At 49.0% G+C, this 24049-nt stretch overlaps 1 protein-coding gene across 1 annotated transcript in view; it reads right to left on the bottom strand.

The window, feature by feature from the left end:
- Window positions 1-22819, bottom strand: part of SRRM4 (serine/arginine repetitive matrix 4) — a 156611-nt gene extending 133792 nt beyond the window's left edge. Inside the window, exon 1 of the mRNA XM_084762187.1 lies at window positions 22259-22819. Coding sequence (XP_084618313.1) covers window positions 22259-22389 — 131 coding nt within the window. The 5' untranslated portion in view covers window positions 22390-22819. The remainder of the gene's footprint in view (window positions 1-22258) is intronic.
- Window positions 22820-24049: the final 1230 nt, after the last annotated feature.

Raw genomic sequence — 24049 nt, 5'->3', positions numbered from 1 at the left:
AGAGAGGTTAAGCATTTACACAAGGTCACACAGCTCATTTGTTGTCAGAATGCTGAACAAGAGAGTCGTCAAATCCAAAGCCAGCCAGCCACGTATCTGGGATCCCATCCACTTGTGTTCCACTCTGGTACCCTTAACTAATGACATATTTAATGATTAAAATAGCTACAGTAACAATACCAAAGCCAATGCACGCCGCTCACTTTGTGGTAAACGTTGCGTTAAGCACCCAGTAAATAGTATCTCATTTAATACCCACTTTGGCCTTATGTGAGGTTGACATAACCATCAACTCCAGATTACAGATCAAGGGACCAAGACCCGCATGATGGTTGTCACTTGCTAAAGGACACAGCTTTAAAATAGAGGTGCTCTATGAACTTTCTCATCTATAAAATGAGACCTTGGCTTCCGCAGGCCACAGTTCATCTGCCCCAAGCTCTCTTCACAGTTCCCAGAGGCCCTGGCATCCCCTACCCCCTTAAGACATCCAAAGTTTGGGTATTGTTTAATCTGTTTATGTGCTTATTTCAAACTAGCCTTTAATGCAACTGGCAAGGCTGGGATCTGAAGCCACAGGAGCCACAGATATGGTCTCATCTTCTCCAGGGGCATCATGTGCCACTGCCACACAGGGTACTGCTGAGAAAGAAGGGACAGGAACCTCAGAGGCAGAAGGCGGTTTGGGGAGGGGGGGAGAACTGGAGGACTTCTATTTTCCAAGTATTGCTCGTCATCTTTCTTTCTGCCTCTCCAGCTCCCTGCCCCCACCCTCACCCCCACCCCAACTCCCCTCAGGAAGCTAAGTGAGGCCTGGGGGAACCTTGTAGAGTGAACACAGTCTTTATCTTTTATGCCAGTCCTGACTCCACGGTGGGCTGACTTGCGAAACAGGCTCGAACCAGATCAGGCCGCTGACACCTACTCTGGTCAGTTGGAGTCCTTTCTGGTTCTGGTCTCCCTTTTGCCAAAAGGATGGGCTGGTAGCATCTGTGATCCACAGGGTGGAAAAAGAGAGGAATCCCAGTGGCACAGAGAAATCCAAAGGAAGTCGGGCCTCCCAGAACACACCGCTGTCAAGAGCAGTTGCGTCAAACTTACTGCATTTCTGTAAAAGAACGAGCTTGGAGAAAGTCTGCCTCTGTGAGGCCCTCACATCTGCTACATACATGCGCTGGACACAAAGGGGGCACGCTCAGATTCACATGTCATATAAAGCAGTGCTCTGTAGGGGGCAGGTGACGGCCAGGGGCTCGCGGCACAGGAGGCTGAGGCTGTTACCTCAGCATCTCACTACAATGAGGACTTTGAAAAGGAAGGGGCGGTAGTGGTCCCAAGCCTCTATTGAGAAATGAACGTAGAAGGGACACGTGAAAAAGGCAGATTCAAGCCCCCTGGGGAACTTGCAGAAAGATGAGCCTTTCCAGAATTTCCTTGTTCTCTATTCCCCATGAAGACAACCTCTTTTGTCTTAGCTATGGGGTACCTCATTTTTAGTGAGTGACTTTCCTTTATAATGAGCCTCCAAAAAAATCTCAAACACACACACAAGAGGAGCTGAGTAGGGAAACGGGACCTGAAGATATATCTATATCTGTATCTGTATCTGTATCTGTATTGTATCTATATCTGTATCTATGTATCTATCTATGTATCTATCTATGTATCTATCTATGTATCTATCTATGTATCTATCTATCTATCTATCTATCTATCTATCTATCTATCTATCTATCTATCTATCTATAAAGTTGCCTTTGATTTAACCAGTGAGCTATAACTGCTGACTTCAATCCTTCACGCAGTGTGTCTGCGTGAATCAAGAGTTAATACCACAGAGCCCTGGGGTCTGGGACTCAAGATGTGATGGAATCAGGAAGTTTGAGCTAGCTACCTGTGCTGTGATTGGAGGGTATCAGTTGGGGGCGGCGGGAGATGAGGAAAATCCATTTATTTGTCTGATTCTTGGCCACAATTGTACCTGGAGCCTGTCTGTCTTCCCCTCCCACCCCACCCCCCATGTCCTTCCTCCTTGATCCAGAGGTGTAAATTTAAGGAGAACGGATATCAGTGTCACGTGGGATTCAGCCCTCTGTTTGAGTGCCTATAGCTGTGTGATCTTGGGTGACTAGCATCATCTCTCTGGGCTCCAGTTTTCTTGACTGTAAAATCCAGACAATGAAAAAGCAGCTGCCATGGAGGGCAGCTGTGAGGATGGCGCTGTATAATTGAATAAACAATAAGTTCTGCGTATAGTGCCGCTAATATTCCTGGCGGCTTGGCCTCTCACACTAGGAACACTCCATTCCAAGGGCTGAGATCAGCACCGGTCATTTGTGTGTGCACGAGGTCAAAGCAGCCGGGGTGACTTTAGGGTTCTGGTTCTGGCTGTCGTAATTCGGAATGGAATGGGGACTACGGCTGTGTCATGATGAGCTTTGTTGGTCACCCTTCTGTCCCCCGTGGGACAGATATCTGTGAGAAGCAATTAAAAAGAAGACAGGTGTATTTTGGCTCCAGGTCTCCAAGGGGTTGGTATTTCAGGCTTCCGCCTGACTCTGTTGCTATGGGCCTGGGGCGAAATAGAGCGTTAATACAGAGAAAATGTCAAGGAGCAAGGCTGCTCACCTGATGCTGGCCAGGAAGCAGAAAGAGGAAAGGCAGGAAGTTTCCAGAAAGCCTGGCATTTTGAGACGTACTGTCTCCAAGCAGGCCCCATCTATCACAGCCTATGACTTTATCAAGACTTTATCAACCACTGGTAAAGTTGCATATCCCTCAGGGTCCTATCCAGTCACCTCTCAGATGCCTCTTAGCCGGCAGCCAAACCGAAGTGATGGCACATGAGTTAGCTCTTAGACATTTTTTTAAAAAAAAATTCAAAGCATGACATATGGGAAAGAAAACTCACACTAGAATAGAGTCATAAATGATAAAGTTAGCATCCTTATACCCACTTACATCAATGACTTACCCAGCACATGTGAGCTAGATGCTGACAGTTAGGCTCCCATCCTCCTTGGTCAGTCATACCCAGGAATATTCTAGGATTATTCTAATGCCCAGTCTCAGAATCTCCAGGAGTTCACGGACAAAACTCTCTCACACAACCCAAGTGCTAGAACTCTCTGCAGACCAGGCTGACCTCCAGCGCATAGAGATCCACCTGCCTCTACTTCCCAAGTGCTGGGGTCATGGTGTGCATCACTACATCTGGCTCCTGGATGCTCCCAAAGGGAAGAAGCTGCATCTACCCACCTTGACATCGTAAACACCTATCACTGAGACCAATTCCTGAGATATTTTGTACAACATGTTCCCAGAATAAGCAAATGAATATATGAAACACCAACTCACAAATGCCCAAACAAGACTAGAGCTATATCACCCAAGGGTCAAAGAGCAGCTGGGACATCACACACTTGGGAAAGCACTTGCCCATGAGCTTGACAACCTGAGTTCCATCCCAAAAGCCAGATTAATAAGCCTCGCATTGTAATCCCAGCACAGGGGAGGCAGAAGCTGATGGATCCCAGGGGCTCTCAGGTGTGTGCTCGCAGACACACACACACACACACACACACACACACACACACACACACACACACACAGAGAGAGAGAGACAGAGACAGAGACAGAGACAGAGACAGAGAGACAGAGACACACACAGAGACACACACAGAGAGACAGAGAAAGACAGAGAGATACAGATATACAGATAAATGGAATAAAATTTTATAGTCAACATTCAATGAACACTAACACTATGGTGAGTACTAAACTCAGTGCTTTCTCTAGTATTGCATTTAATACCCCTGAGATGTTGGATGGATCCTAGAAATATCTCAGTTTTTAGGTTCCATGCTTTACTGAGTCATGTGGTAAAATATAATTCCATCTCACTTAATTCTGCCTGGGACCTGAACCTTTCCTTGGCCCGGTGTATCCAGGCGGTATACGCTACCCCTCCCCCACTAGTCACTTAATATCTGACAGAGTATTAGATTGACTATTGCAGTCCCATCACAAGGCTGAATGTCAAGTAATCTTTATTACCCTTGGTACCAAAGATTGAGCGATTATATGCGTCTTTTAGGTCCACATGTGTGTACGCTGCCAGGAGGTACCTCACGGGGGCATGGCATATTTCTTGGCAGAACCGGAACAGTGGAAATTGACATCAGTGGTTTAGGGGATGAGGCTGCAGTCCCATGGCTGGATCACATTAAGCACTGACTCGGGTTAGACTCAGCCCCGTCACCCTCCATTTCCAGCTGCTTCCTGAGAGAACCCACAACAAATATAATTACAGCCCAAGGACAGGGCTACACATGGCTCAGTGGTTGATAACCACAGAATCTATGTTTCAATGGCAAACACACTTCCCCTCATCCTGCTTTGTGCTTTCCTTTCATGGAGATGCCTCTTAGGCTTAGAATAGTGTCACCCAGCTGTAGCCAGTGTGCTGGTCTAACAAATGCCGATTGACAACCCTGGGATCCATGTTACCACACGGCAGTCACTGAACACATGGGGTCCACAGCCTTCACTAACCAGTACACTGAGGATGTGTGATTTCGTGGCTCCAGTGTCTGATTTTTCCGGAGCATCATTAGGCTGGGAGGGGGGCGGGGATGCTAACTATAAGCGCATGCTCCTTCTCTTTGGTTACAGATGACAACTCCAGCTAGTCTCCTGGTAATTGCTCACACCTATCTTTAAGGAGAGCCGCTCTGAGAAGTATTGCCTTTTCCTGTAAGATGGCCCCAGGTACGTGGCTGGGCCTCCATGGTGCAGTGCCCATCTCTGATGTGTTGGGCTCATTAACAGCTTGATGTCTTCAGTCTGCACAGTAGCCTTGGGGGAGATTGATATGCCCTATTCTGTGGCTGACAAAACTGAGGCTTGAGGGGGTGAGATCACACAGTAGAAGAGTCCTCGGTGTACTATGAGGTTCCATGAGTGTGGCGCAACGTGTCACGTGCCAAAGTGCTGCACAAAGTTCAGCTCATAGCACATCGGTGAGGTCCTTCCCAAAGCCTGTCATTATTTAAACCTTCTCTCTCTCTCTCTCTCTCTCTCTCTCTCTCTCTCTCTCTCTCTCTCTCTCTCTCTCCCTCTCCCTCTCCCTCTCCCTCTCCCTCTCCCTCTCCCTCTCCCTCTCCCTCTCTCTCTCAAGGCAGCATCTCCCTATGTAGCCCTGGCTGTCCTGTAACTCTATGTTAGAGCAGGCTGGTCTCCAGCTCAGAGATCCACCTGCCTCTGCCTGCCCCAGCACTAGGATTAAAGGTGTGCACCACCAGACCCAGCTAAATCTTTATTTTCTGCTATTGTATGTGAGTGTAGGGGAGGGTGGGGAGGGTGCTGTAGTGATGGGGAGGCTGTGTGAGACCCTGTCTAAAGAAACCGAAAGCCAATGGAAAGAGGACCACTCCTGCCTTGTGGGCTTTGTGACTTAGATGAATGAACACACATGATATACTCAGAACAAGGCCTGGTGTGATTGCCATTTTCATAAGCAAACTTTAGTTTTCTCATCTCAGAAATGGAAAGGAAAAGTAAGTCTCCCAGGGATTCCATAATTCGAGACTCTTTAAAAATGCACCGTACTACTCTGCAGATGAGATAAATCACCGCTAGGCTTCACACAGGCAGGATACAGCTGTGGAAAGACAGAGCAACAGAGAACCAGGCCCTCAGTGTGGAGTCCACACCCCTACACCTTGCGCACCCACTCAGACGCTCCAGATGAGACAAAGCTGGCGTTGTCCAGACTTTAAGTTCCAGCAGTGGATCTGGCTTCTACAGCTTCCTAGCAGCCTGCTGGCAGCGCACCAAGCCAGAAATAGCGCCCAGATGCAGGACGTGTCCTCCGTCGCTTGCCTGAGGCGATCATGAAATGCATGCTCCCAGCTTAGCATCCTCACATTCAGCAACGAGTGCCCTGCTCTCCAGGCTCTTCACACCCCGTCAGAGGATTCAAACGATGCCCGCCCTGACTTCCAAGATGGTTTCTCACGTCTTCTGAATACTGCCCTGCCTGCATTCAGTTCCTCCAGCGCTCCATGATGCAATAAACACTTACTGTCCACCTGGTGTGCGCCAAATATTAAGCTGGATGCTTTTCTGGTGCGTGCATACTAAGTGCTTTTATCTCTGAGCCCCCAACCCAGGGTGTTGAACACAGTATGTAGTCACAGTTCTCAGTAAATAGGAGTTGGGGAGCAGTTGTGTCCTGAGCCTTGTGCTGTAATGGGAGTATGGAGATAAATGAGACAAAGCCCTTTGGCCAAATGTATACATCCACACACTAATTAACACGTTCTATCACGATTCCTCAATTGACACTCCTATTTCTCGGCCTAATGCTTTATGTATTTGACAGTAATTATCAGAGCTTGTTAGCCACTGACTAGCTTCTTTAGCCTAAAGCCAATGACATCACCTTCTGAGATACTGTTTGCTCCTCTGTAAAATGTGTTGTGGTAGGGGAAGGGATCCTGCTATGAATATTAAGTAAGATGCTGAATGAATAAGCATGGTATCCATGGCATGCATGGTAGGTCCTTAATAGTTAGTAGTTGATATAAGCCTTCAAAAGCACCCCCTGTTTCAAGGAAAAAAACAAAAAGAAAGAAAGAAATACATATCATGTGCACTACAGCGTCCTTAACCATCACTAGTGGCAGACATCACTAATGGATCTTAGATGGTGCACTACAACCTCCTTATCCTGCACCAGTGACAGACATCACTAATCAATCTTAGATATAGCCCCAGAAGCTACTTCAACACAGTGCAGCCACTGTTAGTTGATTGTAGCTACTGACCATCTACAGAGCTTTGTCGCCCTGTTGTTAGCCACCTACTTCAGTTGTTACTCTAAGGGACATCTCTTTCCTCTTGGAGTACTCTCATTGGATGTTGGGACAACCTCCCCAGTTACTGAGCTACTTGAGTCTCAGGCTCAGGTATATGCAGGAGGAGCCCATGAGTGTGGGTAACAAACAGTGCCTTCTGACTAGCACAGTTGCATCCATTCTCCTGGCTTGCTGATTGACTTGGAGAAGTTACTTTTCATCTCCAGATAAGTTTCCTTTCCCAAGTATAAGTACATTGCATCAGAATACGGTGGTTGAAAGCTACATGGCTGGCATGTTAGGGGTGTGGCTTACATTGTGGATCTTCTCCAAACACCCAAGCCCTTCAGCATCCCCATCTGTCCAGGAGAGATACACTGGGTCCCAGAGGCCTGGTGGGGGGTGGGGGGTGAGGCGGGGCCAGGCCGTTTAGTGGCTATTGCATGTGGAATGGGGTGATACTTTGAGATATTTGCCTTTGTGGATTTCCTTCTCTCTCTACTTTCCCCTTAGTTAGCTCAGGGCTCTACCCTTTCTGCCCAGGGAGACCGTGTCAAGGTTACAAACAGGAAGGATGTGAGCATGTATCAGGTTTTGCTTTTCAAGCGTCCTGAAGCCCTTGCTGAGGGATGGGATGGGGGTGGGGGCTTAGGAGAGTTAGAAACACAAAAGAAGAAAGATTCCCTGAACAAAGAGGTTGCGTATAGAGGAGGAGGGGAGACAGAGACAGAAACAGAGAGACTGAGACCAAGGGAAAGGGGGGGCAGAGAGAGAGAGAGAGAGAGAGAGAGAGAGAGAGAGGGAGAGAGAGAGAGAGAGAGAGAGAGAGAGAGAGAGAGAGAGAGAGAGAGAGAGAGAGGGAGGGAGGGAGAGGGAGAGAGAGAGGAACCAGTCAAGTGCCGCATGGGCAGGGCTGATGTTCATCACCATGGTAACATGTTTCAACTGATAACCAATGGCTAGAACTCTACCAAGCTAACCAACCCCTCTGGACCCGTCTTCACTTGCAATACAAAGGCTTTTCTCAATGAGGCCAAGCATGAGTGTAAGCAAGCGGACACAGATGGTAAACCCTGAAGCTTAAGAAATGCCTACCCACCCCACTGTCTACACCATCTCTCCATCTACACCTCTCTGAGGTGCCATCTTGAAGTTTCTATCTGGCCAAGAACAGGTGTGAAGGTCTAGAGCAGTGGTTCTCAACCTTCCTTCCTCATGCTATGAGCCTTTAATACATTTCCTCATGTTGTGGTGATCCTCCACCACCATCAAATTATTTTCATTGCTAACTCACGACTGTAATTTTGCTAGTTATGAATCATAACATAAATATCTGACTGCAGGAGATCTGTGGGGTCGTGAGCCACAGGTTGAGAAGCACTGGTCTAGAGCTAACTAAGCAATGATGAGCATTTGCTGCTTCTGCAGAGAACCTGGGTTCAGCTTCCAGCACCTACACGATGCCTCACAGTGGTCTAATAACTCCAGTTCCAGGGCACCTGATGCCCTCTTCTGGCCTTCACAAGCATCAGGCATTCACATGGTATGCAAATGCAGGTGAGATGCTCATACATATGAAATAAAAATAAATAAGTCCTTAAAAAGGAACACATATGAATAACAGCTAACACAACACCTGCTGTCTCCTTTCCCTGAAAATGTAGCCCAGTTTATAGTGTGAGCATGGAGCTCAGAGGATTTAAGCAACTTGGTGAGGGCCATGCCTTGCACGGCACAACCTGAAGACTATAACCCAGGTGAGAGTGTGAGCCCTAAGTGTCACTTTCAAGGCTCCCGAGGCTCCACGAGCAGTTTTATAATGCCCATTTTAGGACAGCTTCACCAAGCAGGGCTATGTGGTCTTCCTTCTGGGTGACTGCCCAGTGCAGGAGGGGGCATCAGCATCCTATCATTTCCCCAGCCCCAGGAGCTTACCTCAACTAGGTAAATCCTTCCTGTCCCTGAGCCCTGAAGAAATCACAGCGAGGCATGCTGGCAGGAGAAGGAGCCTTGGAGGTGACACTTGGGACTCTATACCCTCACCAAAAATACAATCCTCATGTTGATCCCTGCAAGGCCATGACCTTTACTTCTGACAAGTCATGCTCACATCTATAAAATGGAGGTGTTAATGCAGAGCACTGAGGCTGGGATGGAGTGAAATTATTGCTGTAAGTTGCTACCACTGAGCCTGCTTTATGGGTAGGTGAGGTCCACAGTCACACTGTGTAATTGCCAATCCGTGTGTGGCCTTGCCCAAGTCCCTTTGCTGCATGTGTGGCCTTGGCTCTGTTACTGACAGTGGTGACTCCCAGTCTGTTTTTCTGAAGGCTAATTATTTGTATACCTGTCTCCCAGACCCACACGTAAGCAACTTCAGAATGGAGTCATTTTACTCATTGTTAGGCCTTGCTTATGATAGAAGATCAATGCTGGGTGAAGGCATGGGCGAGCATCCGAAAGGCAGACGTGAAAAACCCCGTGACACAGGTTTAAGGAAAGGACCATGGTGGTGGTGGTGGTGGTGGTGGTGGTGGTGGTGGTGGTGTGTGTGTGTGTGTGTGTGTGTGTGTGTGTGTGTCTATGTGTCTGTGTGTCTGTGTTGTGTGCGTCTATGTATCTGTGTTGTGTGTGTCTATGTGTGTGTGTGTGTGTGTGTGTCTATGTGTCTGTGTGTCTGTGTTGTGTGTGTCTATGTGTCTGTGTTGTGTGTGTCTGTGTGTGTGTGTGTCTGTGTGTCTGTGTTGTGTGTGTCTATGTGTCTGTGTTGTGTGTGTCTATGTGTGTGTGTGTGTGTGTGTGTGTGTGTGTGTGTGTGTGTGTTTCTGATAGGAATGAAATAAATACAGTCATGAAAATGTCCAGTGAAAAAATAAACCCAGAGCAGAACAGAAACCTGAGGAGGTCTCTGTGTTTTGGCTGTTTAGGTTTGAGACAGGGTCTTGCTCTGCACCCAGGCTGGACTTAAACTCCTGATTCTCCACCCCCATCCCACCCCAATCCAGGGCTCCCAAGTGCTGAAATTACAGGTATGTTCTACTGTGCTTGGCTGTTAAGTGTTTAGGAAGGAATCAGGATTAGAAGATTGAAGCAGATGTTCTCGACTGTTAGCTTTTTGTTATAGGTTCTCAATAAATATTGGTTGGATAGGAAGATGGATAGATGGGTAGGAGGAAGAATGGATGAGTGGGTGGTGGGCAGATGGATGAGTGGGTGGGCGGATGGATGAGTAGATGGATAGGAGGGTGTATGTATAGGTGGGTGGATGAACGGATATAAAAAGAATAGTTTGAAAACAGATGAATACCTGGAGAAGACTATTTCTACATATTGAATGGATGAATGAATAAATGTATGACTGAACAAACAACTAGATAGATAAAGAGTTGGTGGGTGGAGGGATGGCTGGATGGATAACTGGATGGTGGACAGATAATCACTGGATATAAGGTGTATCATGAATGGACGTACTAGAAATGAATGGATGTCTGGGTCAAGTCCTCAGCAGTCATGAGGAACCATATATGTGAAAAATTGTCACAACTGCCCAATGCCTGTGCCTAGGTGGGCTAGCCTGGGGTAGATGGTGCTTGTGCCTCAGAGAGCTAGCCTGGGGTAGGTAGTTTCAGTCAATACTAACTCTCCTTGCCTCTATTTCCTGGGAAAATTTTCTTCCAGGGAGGCCCCCGACATTAACATAGCTTCAGACTGACAAGTCCTAAAATGGCGGCACCAGGCAGTGCCAATGGATCGGTGTTTTGAGTTCATGTTCTCTCCGGTGGTCCACTGTGGCACCAAGGTGAAGGAGGAGGGAGCCACATATGGGGTAAGAAAGCAGATTGTTGAGAGCTTCCGTGCTTCCATCTGGTGCCCCCGATTTCCTTCCTATGTCTAGAGAGCAGAGCGGTTGGTCAAGACAGTGTTACCAGCCTAAGACTCAAACCCTAGCTCTCACCTTAGACAAACGGCCCTACCTCTCCGCTCTGCTTCTTGTCTGTGAAGCATCATGGCACCTAGCTACCTCAAAGGGCATCTGACTGCAGGTATAGCATTTTGCTCAGGGTTGGGGAAATACCAAGCATTCGAAGACTACCCTCAGGAGTTATGGTTATGGCATTTGACAGATGAATTCTGGGTGTGAGAAGGTGCATAGTCAAACACAGACTTGTCAAACTCTCACGCTGAGGGTTTACCTCAACTCAGGGGTAAGACTTCAGTGTGGCTTACACGGCGCTCCACTCCATACTCAAATTCTCTTTAGACGTGAACCTAGATGGCCAGGGGCAACTGTGTCCAACACTCAAGACCCACCAATAATTATCCCCTCTCCACCTTAAAGACCAGACTGTAACGGACATGCTCATGGGCATGCTCTTGGCCACACAGCTTTTACCCGAGGACCAACACTTGTTTTCCCAGCTACACCGTCCCTTCCACGGGCACTTCAGGAGCATCAGCTTGGCGAACGAGAACTCGTGCTTCCCTGTGGTGGGGTGGCCAGAGGCTGGGGACACAGAGCACAAAATACGGAGAGCTAGAGCAGGTGGAACCTGGGACCCACATGTGGGTAACAAACATCAGATGTCTTTGGTAGCAAGTCACGTGAGCCACAGCTGGGATCTTCATGGCAGCTGCTTTATCTTGAGAGCCCATGGCGGGGTGCGGGGGGGGGGGGATAAAAACAAACAAATGCCCCCATCATTACCGGTACCCTACTCTCAGATCCTGGACTAAAACCACCGTAGGAGGATTGATGAATTGACTTATTACATGCCCATCCTCTCCATGGCCAGGTGAGCAGGCCCCCTGATGTTTACAGGGCAGCCCTGGCATACATCCCGTTCAGTAGCTAGAGGGGCCCGGGTCATTCCTGTTCTTGCTCTGTGGGACTGCACTAGAGCTATACCCTGCTTGGATCCAGAGACTTTATAATTCAGAGGGATGGAAAAACAAATTTGGAACAAAAGATCTGGGGTCTATACCGGATCACTGTAAAAGACCTCAGTTTCTTCTTCTGTGAAATGGACATAAAAAAAATTGCTATTTACTGTTGTAAAGATTCAGTGACATGCTCAGTGGGTGATCTGACAAGCAGGATGAACGTGTGCTGTTGTTTCACAGTCTAACTTCAGACGAATCGTCCCACACCGCTGAGCTTCATCTGTCTCTTTGTAAGAGGGTAATGCATCAATACTTTTGCCTCTTTCCCCAGGGACTGCTGGAGCCTCTCGATACCTTGGGGCTGGATGCCGAGGGGCATGCGTGTCAGCAGCAGCTCCTAGATTTTCATTCTGATGCCGCACTTGTTCTGCGTCTCGGTTTCTCTGTCCCCAGGTTACAGAGGCTATGTCGCCATTCCTGAAGTGTGCCCTCTGGCTGCCCTTCTCCCTGACTCTGAACCAGATCACCACAATGAGGTGACAGCGGTGCATAAAGGGTTGAGTGGCCGAAAGTACCAGGATGATAATGGCCTCTCATTATCTCTGCTCCAAATACCCTGTAACATGGCCCCAGGTCCACAGAGGACCAGTGTTCAGACACCCACCTCGTCTCTGGAAGCAGACAGGGCCCCAGAATCACCTGCCACCTGGCTGTGGGAGGGAGGCCACTGACAGGCAAACTGGACAAAACAAAAATCCATTGTATTCTGGAAGCTCTGAAACCTAATGCCCGAAGCAGCCTAGCTGTTCACCTGTTCTACCGGGTACAGTATGGAGGCTGATAGGCATCTCAGCACGATCCCTAGGCCAGTGGGCAGACAGCATATGCCACAAAAGACCCTTAAGGGGCAGGAGGGGGCCTGAGGTGACAAAAGAGGGCTGGTGTTTTTGTCAACTGACTGCAATAGAGATGTTCGTTCAAACCAGAGACCATGGCACTGGGCCCAGTGCCCACAGTGGCTGTTTGTTTGTTTGTTTGTTTGTTTGTTTGTTTGTTCAGATGGAGTCTCACTCTGTAGCCCTGGCTGGCCTGGAGTTCACTGCATAGATGAGAGAAGTCTTCTCAAACTCACAGAAGCCCACCTGTCTCTGCCTGCTCGGTGTTTGGATTAAAGGCATGTGTCACTACCTCCAGCTTTCTTCTTCTAATGTGCATATTTGTGTGGTGGGGATGCACACTTGCAAGTGTGCAGGTACCTATAGAGGCCAGAAGAGGGCGTCTGATCCCCTGAAACTAGAGTTACGGGCTGCCCAATGTAGAACCTAGGAGCTGAACTTGGGTCCTCGGCAAGAGCAGTGCATACTCTTAACTGCTAAGCCATCTCACTAGCTCAGGTTTTGTTTTGGTTTTTGCTTTTATTTTCTCTCTCATGACCTCTCTCATGACATAGCTCTCTCAGCAGGAAAACTAATGAAACACCAACACGCACATGTATTTATAAATTACGAATGCATTCTGTTATGACGCGCATTCTCAATTGTGTCTCCTGGTCCTCAAGCTGTAAATGAAGACATGGAAAGCCCTCTAGGCTCTTTAGCCCTGGAATTCTGGTGCGGCCACTCTGCAGGCTTCCTGTCTCTCGTCTGTGCTTTTGGCTGTGTTGTCCTTGCTCATCACTCGTGCATGTAATCCCTGCAGTATGTCCTAGGATCCCACAAAGCCTGGCAAACATGTTGTCTCTGTCTCATGTGGCTCAAACTGCTCTTCCATGACCGTCGTAGAGAAGCACTGCTACGTCTGAATATTGGTGATTGTGTTGGTCACCTTGTAACAGATACCCAAGTTAATCACACTCGCAGAAGGAAAAAAGATTTATCTTGACTCACAGTTTTTTCTTCCTACCTTGTGGATCCAGGGGATTGAACTCAGGGCATCAGACTTGGCTGCAAGTACCTCTTCTGCACTGAGCCGTCTCGCCAGCCCATGCCTCCCTTCCTGCAGGTCTGTAAAACTGTGGGCAGCATCTGGGCTGTGAGAATCCACCAACTAAGGGATTCTCTGCATGTGACACATTCGTGTCCAGAGGATCTTAATAATTGTTTTGAACAGACACATGTAGACGCGAATTACTTAATAACTGTTTTAGGCTTCAGCCCACTTCCTATATTTGCTTTAGCTTTGTTTCTATGACATCTTATTTCAGAATTTTATTTCACAGAGCTCAGCACAGAGGCTGAAGTGTGTGGGAACTCCCTCTGCAAGATTTCAAGGTGGGGGGGGGGGAGAGAGAGAGAGAGAGAGAGAGAGAGAGAGAGAGAGAGAGAGAGAGACTGGACACTGGAGACTGCCTCTGAGTGCAAAGGACAGCTGCTGAGGTTTATACACCAGGCCGTGAGAGACAGATGACAAGCCTCATCCCCCTGCCACCATGGGAACAAAATTCACCACCATGACTCAGAAATCTAAACAGCATCCTTTTCAGTTTCCTGATCTGACGGGTCACAACCAGAGACTGGAAATGTCACTGCTCAGTTTTAACACACGCAGGAGCCACACTGTTCAGAGTCACCCCTGGCTGCCTTAGAGTCAGGACAGAAGCCTATGGGAGCAGATTGGAATTTGGGGCCCAGGCTGCTAGGACTGACACGCCCTAGGGAGGATTAGCAGTTGAGAGCCTAGGGACTCTTTACCAGGTTCACAGGAGTCCCCTTGACCCAGCTCCTGTTGCATCTTGGGAGGCAGCTATAACTGCGACTCCTGCCTCTCTCCCTCTACTGTTCTTAAGTGTCCCAATGCTGCTACCCCAGGGCCGGGCCTTTGCCGCACTGAGATACTTTGTTTGCAGTTGTCTGTATAGCCTGGCCCCTCTCTTCCAGATTCCTGAGAGAACCCAGTTCCACTAAGAGGCTCCTCCCCTTGCCCTATACCCCCCTCTTCTCTCTCTCTCTCTTTTTTTTTTAGAGTGATGACTGTCACCTGACCTTTCTGTTTATTTATTTCTTTGGTTCTTCATGCCCTGTCTTTGTATTCTTCCGTAAGAGCACTGTTGCGCGATCGCTACTGTACTGCAGAGAATCTCAATAAAGCTGTTGAAGCCATAAGTGAGTGAAAACGAGTGAGTGACCTGGCCGAATGCAGCTGCTTTTGCTTTGTGGGTCCCCCCTCCCCGTTAGCAGTGCTATCTTTGATGTTTGTGGGCTCACTGCACCACCACCCCCATCATCACCGGTTGCTCAAAGAACGCAGAATGCATTTATATTAGCTATCTAGACCATGAAGGACTAGGAACCTAATGGCCCACTCCAGAGGCAGTGCCCTTGAGCCAATGAGGATGTTGGAGATTTTGTATTACATGGGCTGTTCCTTCTCAGTGCCCCCCACAGATGATGCCCCGCCTCCGGGTGGTTTCACCTGCTTTTACTCTTGGGTGACAAAAAAACGATCTCTGAGATTCACCTGAGCACAAAGACCTTGTTCCTTCCTCCTCATCACAAATCATTGGTAGACTGAATTAGGGAAAACATAAAGTCATATCCATTTCATCGGTCAGATACTTAAGGAGAACTGTGAACAGGAGCAAGCATCCTTGTGCTATGCTGGGGGTCTCTCCCTTCTCAGTTTGAAGCGCATCCTTGTAGCTTCATTCCCACCCCTGTCAGAGTATGTGAGCCTGATCACCTGGAGTCTCCTTTTCTGAAAACTGTGACGCCCTTGACAGAAGAAGCCGCATTTCCCTCAACTTCTCCTCCCTGGTGGGCCTGGCTTGTAGGAATATTAAAACCTGTGATTTATTACTGATATCGAGAACTACCACAGAAGACAGCCTTCCCACGTGCCAGGCAGTGCTGGCCATAAGTGAGCTCATTCGGTTCTCTCAATGGGTCTCTGAAATGGTTGCTATTATTAGCCCCACTTTATGGATGAGGAAATCGAGATTGAGGTAGAGTCATTTGCCAGAAGTCTCCTAGCCAGCATGTTTGTAGATAGTAAGAACAGCCATTGATTTGGCTTCTTTGTCTGGCAGATTCTGCACACAGTTCTGCAGAGCTCAGTCTCTGCAGAGTCACGTGCAGAAGTGAACAGAGAGGTGCTCGACACAACAGTCAGGTCTGATGGCGCCTGCTTGTCATCCCAGTGCTGGGGAGGTGGGGACAGGTCTGGCTAGCCTGTGACAGTGACTGGGCAAACTCTAGGTGAGTGAAGGTCTTTGTTTCAAAAAGAGAAGGTGAAAAATAAAACAAAAGGTGGATGGTTCCTTAATAACAACACCCAACACAGTCCTCTAGATTCCCCATGTGCGTGTGCACGCACATACACACACACATGAGAGAGACAGACAGACAGACAGACAGACAGACAGACTCATAGGCAGGCAGGCAGACTCACAGGCAGGCACAGACACAGACAGACTGACAGACGGACACATACTTATAGTATTGGCATGAAGGAGAGGCAAGGCCAAGGAGTCGGAGCACCCTCATGAGCACTCTCTCACACCTCAGAAGCATCTCAGGAACAAACCACTGAAGAACTCTTGCTAAGAGCTCTGCCTATTCCACCTTGCAGGAAGACAGACCCAGCTGTCCAGAAAGTGGGGACAGGCTCTTAATTTATTGTGACTCTGCACCATGCTTGACGCACTCATGGAGAACAAGGTCTGTTATGGGGCCACTTTCCTCATTACAGAAATTAGGGTTCGGGGGAAGGCTCCCCACTGTGAGGTGGCCTGGAGCCTGGCAGCAGTCCAGGGGGACTCACAACTCAGCTGGCACCCGATCTACACTTCTCTGCTAGATAGCGTGCCTACTCCTTGAGCCAGCCAGACATCTTTATCTGGGGAACCTCATTCTGACACAAGGGAGAGAGTTTGTTTGCAGCATATGTTGTCCGTTCAATGGCATCGATTAGAACCCTCAGAGTGTCAGAGATAGAGGTGGGGCTGGGAGAAGGCTCAGCCCTTCCCCCCCAAGATGGGAGCCTTGCATATTCAAATGACCCATCCCGCGTCCCTCCCTTGCCTCTTTACGATACTGCATTTGCCAAGCAAACACAGAAGAAATGCTGCAAAGGGTCCCCACCGCTAACCCCAGTGGGCCATTCAACACATTTCAATCTTTCCGATGGGGAGATGTTTGACCCCGGCAATATCTCTTCCTTTTCCCCCAGAGGAGCATGCGTTCAATGCCAGGGCAAGCATTTTCTGTGACCCTCAGAACACTGGCTCTTAACTACGGGTTGTCAGGGAAGCACCATCTAAATGCCCCTCACCCTGATCCCAAGGATGGAGTCAGCACAAATGTGTTAACTGATTGCCTGGCACCAAGGGGAGTCTCAAATTAAATGGTTCAAAGGCATTTTTTTTCTTGCTTTACAATTTGGCCATCTTTCCCCTCATGCAGTAAAACCTCCAATAGTTTGGAATTTATGAGCCTTTGGACAGGGACTGGGCTCCAGTCAGCTTCTGGAGTATTCTGCATGGAAGGGGTTTTCGAAGAAAATTAATAGCTTGCCAAACAAACAGGAAAGGGAGCCCACAATCTATTTAAATGGAGGATGTTTGGGGGGGGGGTGCCATTCTAACCCTTAACAAACACATCTGCAGACAATTCATATGCTAACTTGAAATGATTTTTCCATGTTCATTAAGTTCCCAGCAATGGCTGTTTAGCGATAGGATTACTATGGTCTGGGCTGGCTTCAAAGACTAGGTTTTGCTGATCAGGAACTTCTTCAGTACAAACTTTTTGAGACTGAGCAATTAAACAAAGGAATTAAGGGAATGTCTAACAATATGACTCCTTTTCTTCAGCGGGGATGAGTGAGAGGTCTCCCTGTATGCTGTTGATCTTACTGATTCCTGAGGGGCCTTGCCAGGTACTGTAGGGTGAGGTTTGACCTTACTGAACCTTGTCTTGATTTTCCTAGGATTATCCCTGTTAGAATTTCTATTCTACATAGTTACTCACACCCCATCTCCCTTCTGTTTCTCCCTCTCTCCCCATCCCTCTTTCTCCTTCCTTCCTTTCTCTCTCTCTCTCTTTCTCTCTCTCTCTCTCTCTCTCTCTCTCTCTCTCTCTCTCTCTCTCTCTCTCTCTCTCTCTCTTCCTCCCCCCTCCCCTCCCCGCTCCCGTACACCTTCAGCTGTCAGTTTGACACAACTCAGAACCACCTGGGAAGAGAGAACCTCAGTTTAGAGGGAACCTGTGGGCAAGTCTGTGGGGTACTTTCTTGATTAATGATTGATGAGGAAGGGCCCAGTCTGCTATGGGTGGCACCATCTCTAAGGACATGGGCCTGGACTGTATAAAAAAGCAGGCTGAGCAAGCGCCGGGGGAGCAAGCCAGTAAGCAACACTCCTTCATGGCCTCTGCATCAGCTCTTGCCTCCAGGTTCCTGCCTTGAGTCACAGCCCTGGCTTCCCTCAGTGATGGAGTGTGACTTGGAAGTATAAGAGGAAACACACCCTCTCTCCCAGTGTTATATATGGTCAATGTTTTATAACAGCAACAGAGAAGCAAACTGGAACATCCTTTTTCTTTCTTTCCCTCCTGGCTGCTTTCTTGCTTTTCCTTTCTTCCTCCCCACCCTCTCTTTCTCAGGGTCTCACCTTGCAATCCAGGCTGATGGTGACCTCACAATCCCCCTGCTTCAGTGATCTGAGTGCTGGGACTACGTGTGTGCAGCACCAAGCCTGGGCTTCCTACTTTGTTATTAAGGAATTCTTAATAATTATAACTTATATAATTACTATAAATTTGCTAAAACTCAGAGTGAGAATATGGCATTAACAAACAGTTTAGGACTGTCAATTCCTGATGCCTTCTATACAAACCAAAGGCCGTTCCGTAAAGTGTTTATGGGTCATTTCAGAATCCTACGTCCTTCCCTCATCTCAATAACCAGAAGGGGAAAGACTTAGCCTTCTGGTGCTGGTTCATCTCAGCTGTTACCTAGATGATAGCTTGTGTCACCTGAGAGGTGGGTGTGCATGTGGGAACCGATCTCGGTTAGGATAATTGAAGTGGGGGGGGGCGGGGCAGGGGGGACAGAAAACCATCACTGTGGGTGATGCCATTCCCTGGGCTGGGACTGCAGGAGAAAATGGCTGAGCCTGAGTGTTTTCACCCTGTTCCTGGAGATGGATTCAGTGTGGTCAAGTTGCCTGAAGTGTCTACCCTGATGAGCACCACACCGTGTTGTGCTACACCCTTAAACTATGAGATGCAATAAGCTTTTTCTCCCCTGAGTTGCTTTTTTCAGGGTTGTTGTTCTCTCTCTCTCTCTCTCTCTCTCTCTCTCTCTCTCTCTCTCTCTCTCTCTCTCTCAAATCACTATAACAGAAAGAGAAACTAAACCTTACAAGGAGGGAGAACTATGGGGTACTCCCTATTTGATCTCACGTGTATTAATTTGACCTCCGTGCAGTTGCACGTCCAGAGCTGAGTATTCATAACATTAGCATTATTTGGGGGAGAAAGGAAACAGAGCCGGAGACTTTTTATCCCCTCTTAGCTGCTATGAACTTCCTTGCAGAACCAAGGTCTATCAAGCAAATGCCGTGTGCCACACACATCGCAGAGTTTCACCTGGCTCAGCCCTCACGCTGGCCAAGGTGGTTGTGGGTACAGACACAGATTATATTTTCAAACTGACAAACATGTTTGGTGAGGTAAAAGGCTCTGGTTCAGGAGAGGAAAGATCCAGGACTGGCCCCCGGGTTGTTTGAAGCTCGCTCACTTCTGCACTTAAGCAAACACTATGGTGTACGACGTCTCACTGTGCCCGACATTCTGACATTTGAGTCAGACATCTGCTCGAAACTTGATACATGATAAAACTCTTGCCTCATCAAGAATGCCTCATGGGGGAATGGGGTGGGGGCGGGGGGAGAAGGGAGGAGTGAAGGGGGATTCTGCTTAGGAAGCAGTTGCCTGAGGTGTGTCTGTTGCTGTGAAAGCAACAACTTAAAATCTATACCCAAGTCCCGGTACTAAATTATCTCCAGCTATAGATTTACAATATCCAGGGAGGGGCCCTCATCTATAATCAGATACTAAGTGTGTGACCAACAGGATTGGCTAGTGGCTTACCCACCCCTCCCCCATCTGCCCACAGACTTGTGCCAATCCTCTGACTGAGCTGGGCTTGACTCAAACAACTAAACAGTTCTGATGAGAGCAAGCTCGTAGCCTGCCTCAAAAAAAAAAAAAAAAAAAAGTCACAGGGGCTGTGCTGGAGCTATGCAGCATCTTTTTCCTTTCTCCTCCTAAGAGCTTGACTTTGGAACCATGGCATTTCTAATCCTCCAGTCACACAGAATGCTGGGAGGAAACTGGAAACTGACCATGTTAGCTGACGCATGTAGCTGATGCGGGCTGGAACGGGGATGATTCAGGTTGTACAGTTAGTCTGCCGAAACACAACTAAGCCCAGCCCTTTCCGAGGACTTGGGTATAACCGTTCTGAGATCTCTACCCTGGGCTAGATAAAAACATCTACAAACTTGAATGTGTTCCACAGAGAGAGGAACTGCCCATCCCAAAAGTATCCTGGCCTAAGATCAATGAAGAGATTATAGAACTCTTGACATAAACTTCATGGGTGTTTTCCAGGCGGCTTGAAACCCAGGCTATTAAAAACACATCAAGAATGAGAAAATACTGAGGGTCCATAGAACGCGTGCAGAAGTCACACACAGATTAAATTAAAATGAATAAAAGCTGTGGAGATAGGGTGTCCCTCCTCGGTCAAGTCATATGACCGAAGCCATTGGCAAGAAAATGGTATGTTGGTAGTTATCAGACAGACAGACAGACGGCAGACGGGCAGACAGGCAGGCAGGCAGAACCATGAATGTTCCAAGCAATATTAGGAACACTTTTCTAAATTAAAACAACACTAAGAACCTGCTTTCCTGCCCATGTGCCCATAAAATAGAAGACGATGAGCCAAACACTTCTGTTGCCAGACTAATTTCCCCTGGTTCCTTCAGCAAGGCCATTTTCTCTGGCCAGTGCGGCACTCATGTGCCAACAGCAGAAACAGGAAGGTGAAGCCGGTGGCCGAAGACCAGGGAGATAAAAGTGCTGACGTCAAACTCTCTACAAAGAACCTCTGAGCAAGCAGACACGCGCCAGTTTTAATGACATCTGATGTCATTGCCCCCACCTCGCCCCCTCCAGTCCGAGTCAGTGGGCTTCCCCTCTCTCCTTTGCAAAAGCTGGCCTCTGTCTATAGACTCCGCATGCAGCGGGTCCTTCCTACTTGCTGCCCATCCATTTCCCACATAGGATGCTCCATTTGTCGAAAGACCTGTTTGAGCGTCGGCCAGAACAAAGAAAAGTTCCCGGGTGTGGGTTTCTTCTTTTCAGATATATTTCCCCAATTAGCCTTTGTTGATCCCCAACACTTGCGGGCGAAGTTCAGAGTTAGCTGCTGGTACAGCAGGCATTCTGTCAGCACCTCTTTCCCAGACGTGTTTTCAAGCTGCTCCCCTAACGCAGCCTGCCAGGATTAATCGATCCCGTGAGTGGTTCCCCCGGCCAGATCCTCTTCCCTTTCACTCTCAGAACCACTCAGCCCACAGCAGCAGGAGACGGGGTTCCACACAGCCTTGATTTTTCCTGACAGAGGGCACGGCCCTTCTCAAACTCCTCTAAATCCAAGCATCTAGGAAGACATTGGGGTTTTCTCAGCCGTGGAAGGCTTCTGTGTCCCCCAGCCTCCTCCTCACCCCCCACCCTGCTCTCCTTTTCTTTTGACTCTTTATTTCATCCCTTATTCTCTCCCCCTGCCTCCTGTCATTTTTTTTTTAAAACCATCACCCCAGGACCCAAACTTATCCCAAAGTTTAAAGCCATCAGATCCTTAAAAAGAAAACAAAATAAAACTTCCAATATTGCTTTCATGCTGACTTTGAGCTTAGACTCTTGGCTTTCAATGCTGGAGAAAGACTTTAACACCACAGCAGCCTCCACTAAGGCACGGAGGAGGGTGCTGTTTGGAGTGTATTTGAAGGACTAGCATATGGGCTTTTGTCAAAACGTTCAGAGCCCACTAGTTTCTGAGCTGACGGGTTAGAGTGTACTCATTGAAACTGGCTGAGCTGAGTTCATGTTTTTGTACAGCACCCCCCACCCACCCACCCACACACACACACACACCTCAGATCCACCACTGCTTTGTCCCTCTGACCTATGAGCTTGGGGATAGCCAGAAAAGTTTTCAGTCAACTACACACCCGAGCCACACCGCCCACCCTAAGAAAGCAAAGAGGTTTGCATAGGAGGTGTGGAGTCTGTGGGGGTGTTGTTCCCCGCCAAAGAAATCCTTTCCCTTTCTAACAAGCCTCTTCCTTGCACAAGCGGTATTTCCCGTATTCCATCATGAGTATGACGGCCATAGTCCAGGCACCCTAGCCCAGCTGCCAGCCTGGGTCTACCTGTCAAGACTCTGGAGCGCAGGCAAGAAAAGGGGGGAACCTTCCAGTGTCCCCAACTCACGAAAGAGGTCATTACCTTGGCAGCGGCTTGCGGGCTGTGATACTGGCAACGATGATGCTCTCGGGACGCGGAGTGGCCACGGCTTTGAAGGTCCCTTTCCAGAACTTCTCAAACAGCTGTTTCTCGCCCTGCTGCAGGCTCGTCATCCTGAAAGCCCGGGGCGCTGTCCGAAGTGCTGAAACGTGGATTCCAAACCCGATGACACGCCCTGGGTTCCCGGGCGCTGTCCGCGTGAAACCCCCAAGGGGTGGGGTGGGGAGAAATCAGAGTTCAGGGCGGGGGATGGGATAGATGGGACGTCTCAGGCTAGGCAGGCAGCGGAGAAGGAAGGTGGTCCTCGGACTGGGTTCACCTCCTAGCTTGGCTCTGAGCTGCGCTGGGAGCCGGCTGAGCTCACGTCCTCAGCAAAGCAAAGCTGGGCTGGCTTTCTCCGCCGCGCAGAGAACAGAGAGGAGGCGACCGGGGCGTCTGCCGTGCGTGCGCGTGTGAGCTCCGGCGCGCCCGGGTTTTGTCTCTTGCACAATGTGACGTTGGAAGGGGAGGCTGGTCGCAAGAGCTGTACTTTCCTCCCTCCCCTTCTTGGTCTCCTCCTTCCCCAGCAACCCCTCCTTCTTTGGCTCAGCCTCCCGCCGCCATCTGCATAACAAAAGCCCGCAGGTCTAGGGAGGAGAAAGGGCGGGGCAAGCGCTTGTCTCCAAGGCCTGGTAGCCACTGAGTTGCGGCTCTGACCTCTCTGAGAATCGACCCCAGTACCTCAAACAGAACCAAGCCAAAGGTCCTCAGCTCTAGCCCTCACCCCTCCTCTGTCGTCACAGGCCTCACCCGCAACACACACACACACACACACACACACACACACACACACACACACACACACACACACACACACACACACTTACACGCGCACTCCCGGGGTTGGACCACCTCCCTATCCTTTCGCAAGACTTGGAGCGTATCTTTTATTGAGGAAGCTACTAAAAACCACCCCACCTATTCGCCCACGCCAACCAGCCTTCACCCTCCTCACTTCTGGGAGGGACTGCTGAGGTCTGCAAAGTGGGGGTATCCCCATGTTTGTTCCTCTTTATGCCTGGGGGCCGCAGGCTCCCCCATCCTCCATCCAGAAAATGCCATTTGATGGACAATCCGTCACCGGCACTGTTTCTCGCCATCTGTCGAGCCGGCCCCCCACCCGCCGAGGGGCGCAGCGTCACATCTGTGCTTGCGGCGGCGCTATAAAGGATATCTCTTTTGTGCCTCGCAGCCAGCCTGCTTCGAGTCCCCACTGCCAAAGCCCTCCAAAAGAAGAGCGCCCCTCCCCCACCCTTCCTCCCCTCCCCACCTCCTGAGAGCCCGCAGCCTGTGTGTGTGAGTGAAACAACAGTCTAGTTCTATTTGGCAAAGAAAGAGCTGGGGTCGAGGGTTAGGGGTGGAGGGTGGAGGGTGGGGGTAGTCCGAGGATTACAAGTAACTTTTTGGTCTTTCCATTTTCCTTTCTTATCTATCTCCTCAATCCCAGGAGAGGCTTAGAATCTCAAACTCCAGACATACAGGATGTAGACAACAATGTCTCTCTCGGTTTACCTTAAGGGTGATATCCCCCCCCCCCCCCCCAGTCCCTACCCCTGCAGCCAGTTTCTCCCTCGGAACCTTTTAATACTTGCTACAGTGACCACTTTCACCTACCTTCAGAGACTGAAACTCCTATGAGGAGCCCTCAGTAAGCCTTACGGACCTCTAAGCACTGACACCAGGTCCCACCCTAAAGGGGGAGATTTTTCTAATTCTTGTTGACCTAGTGTAGCA

The sequence above is a fragment of the Acomys minous genome, assembly GCF_964271855.1.
Source record: "Acomys minous genome assembly, chromosome: 16".
Classification (NCBI taxonomy): domain Eukaryota; kingdom Metazoa; phylum Chordata; class Mammalia; order Rodentia; family Muridae; genus Acomys; species Acomys minous.
The sequence above is the reverse complement of the archived record's forward strand: the minus strand, read 5'-3'. Positions and strand labels throughout refer to the sequence as shown.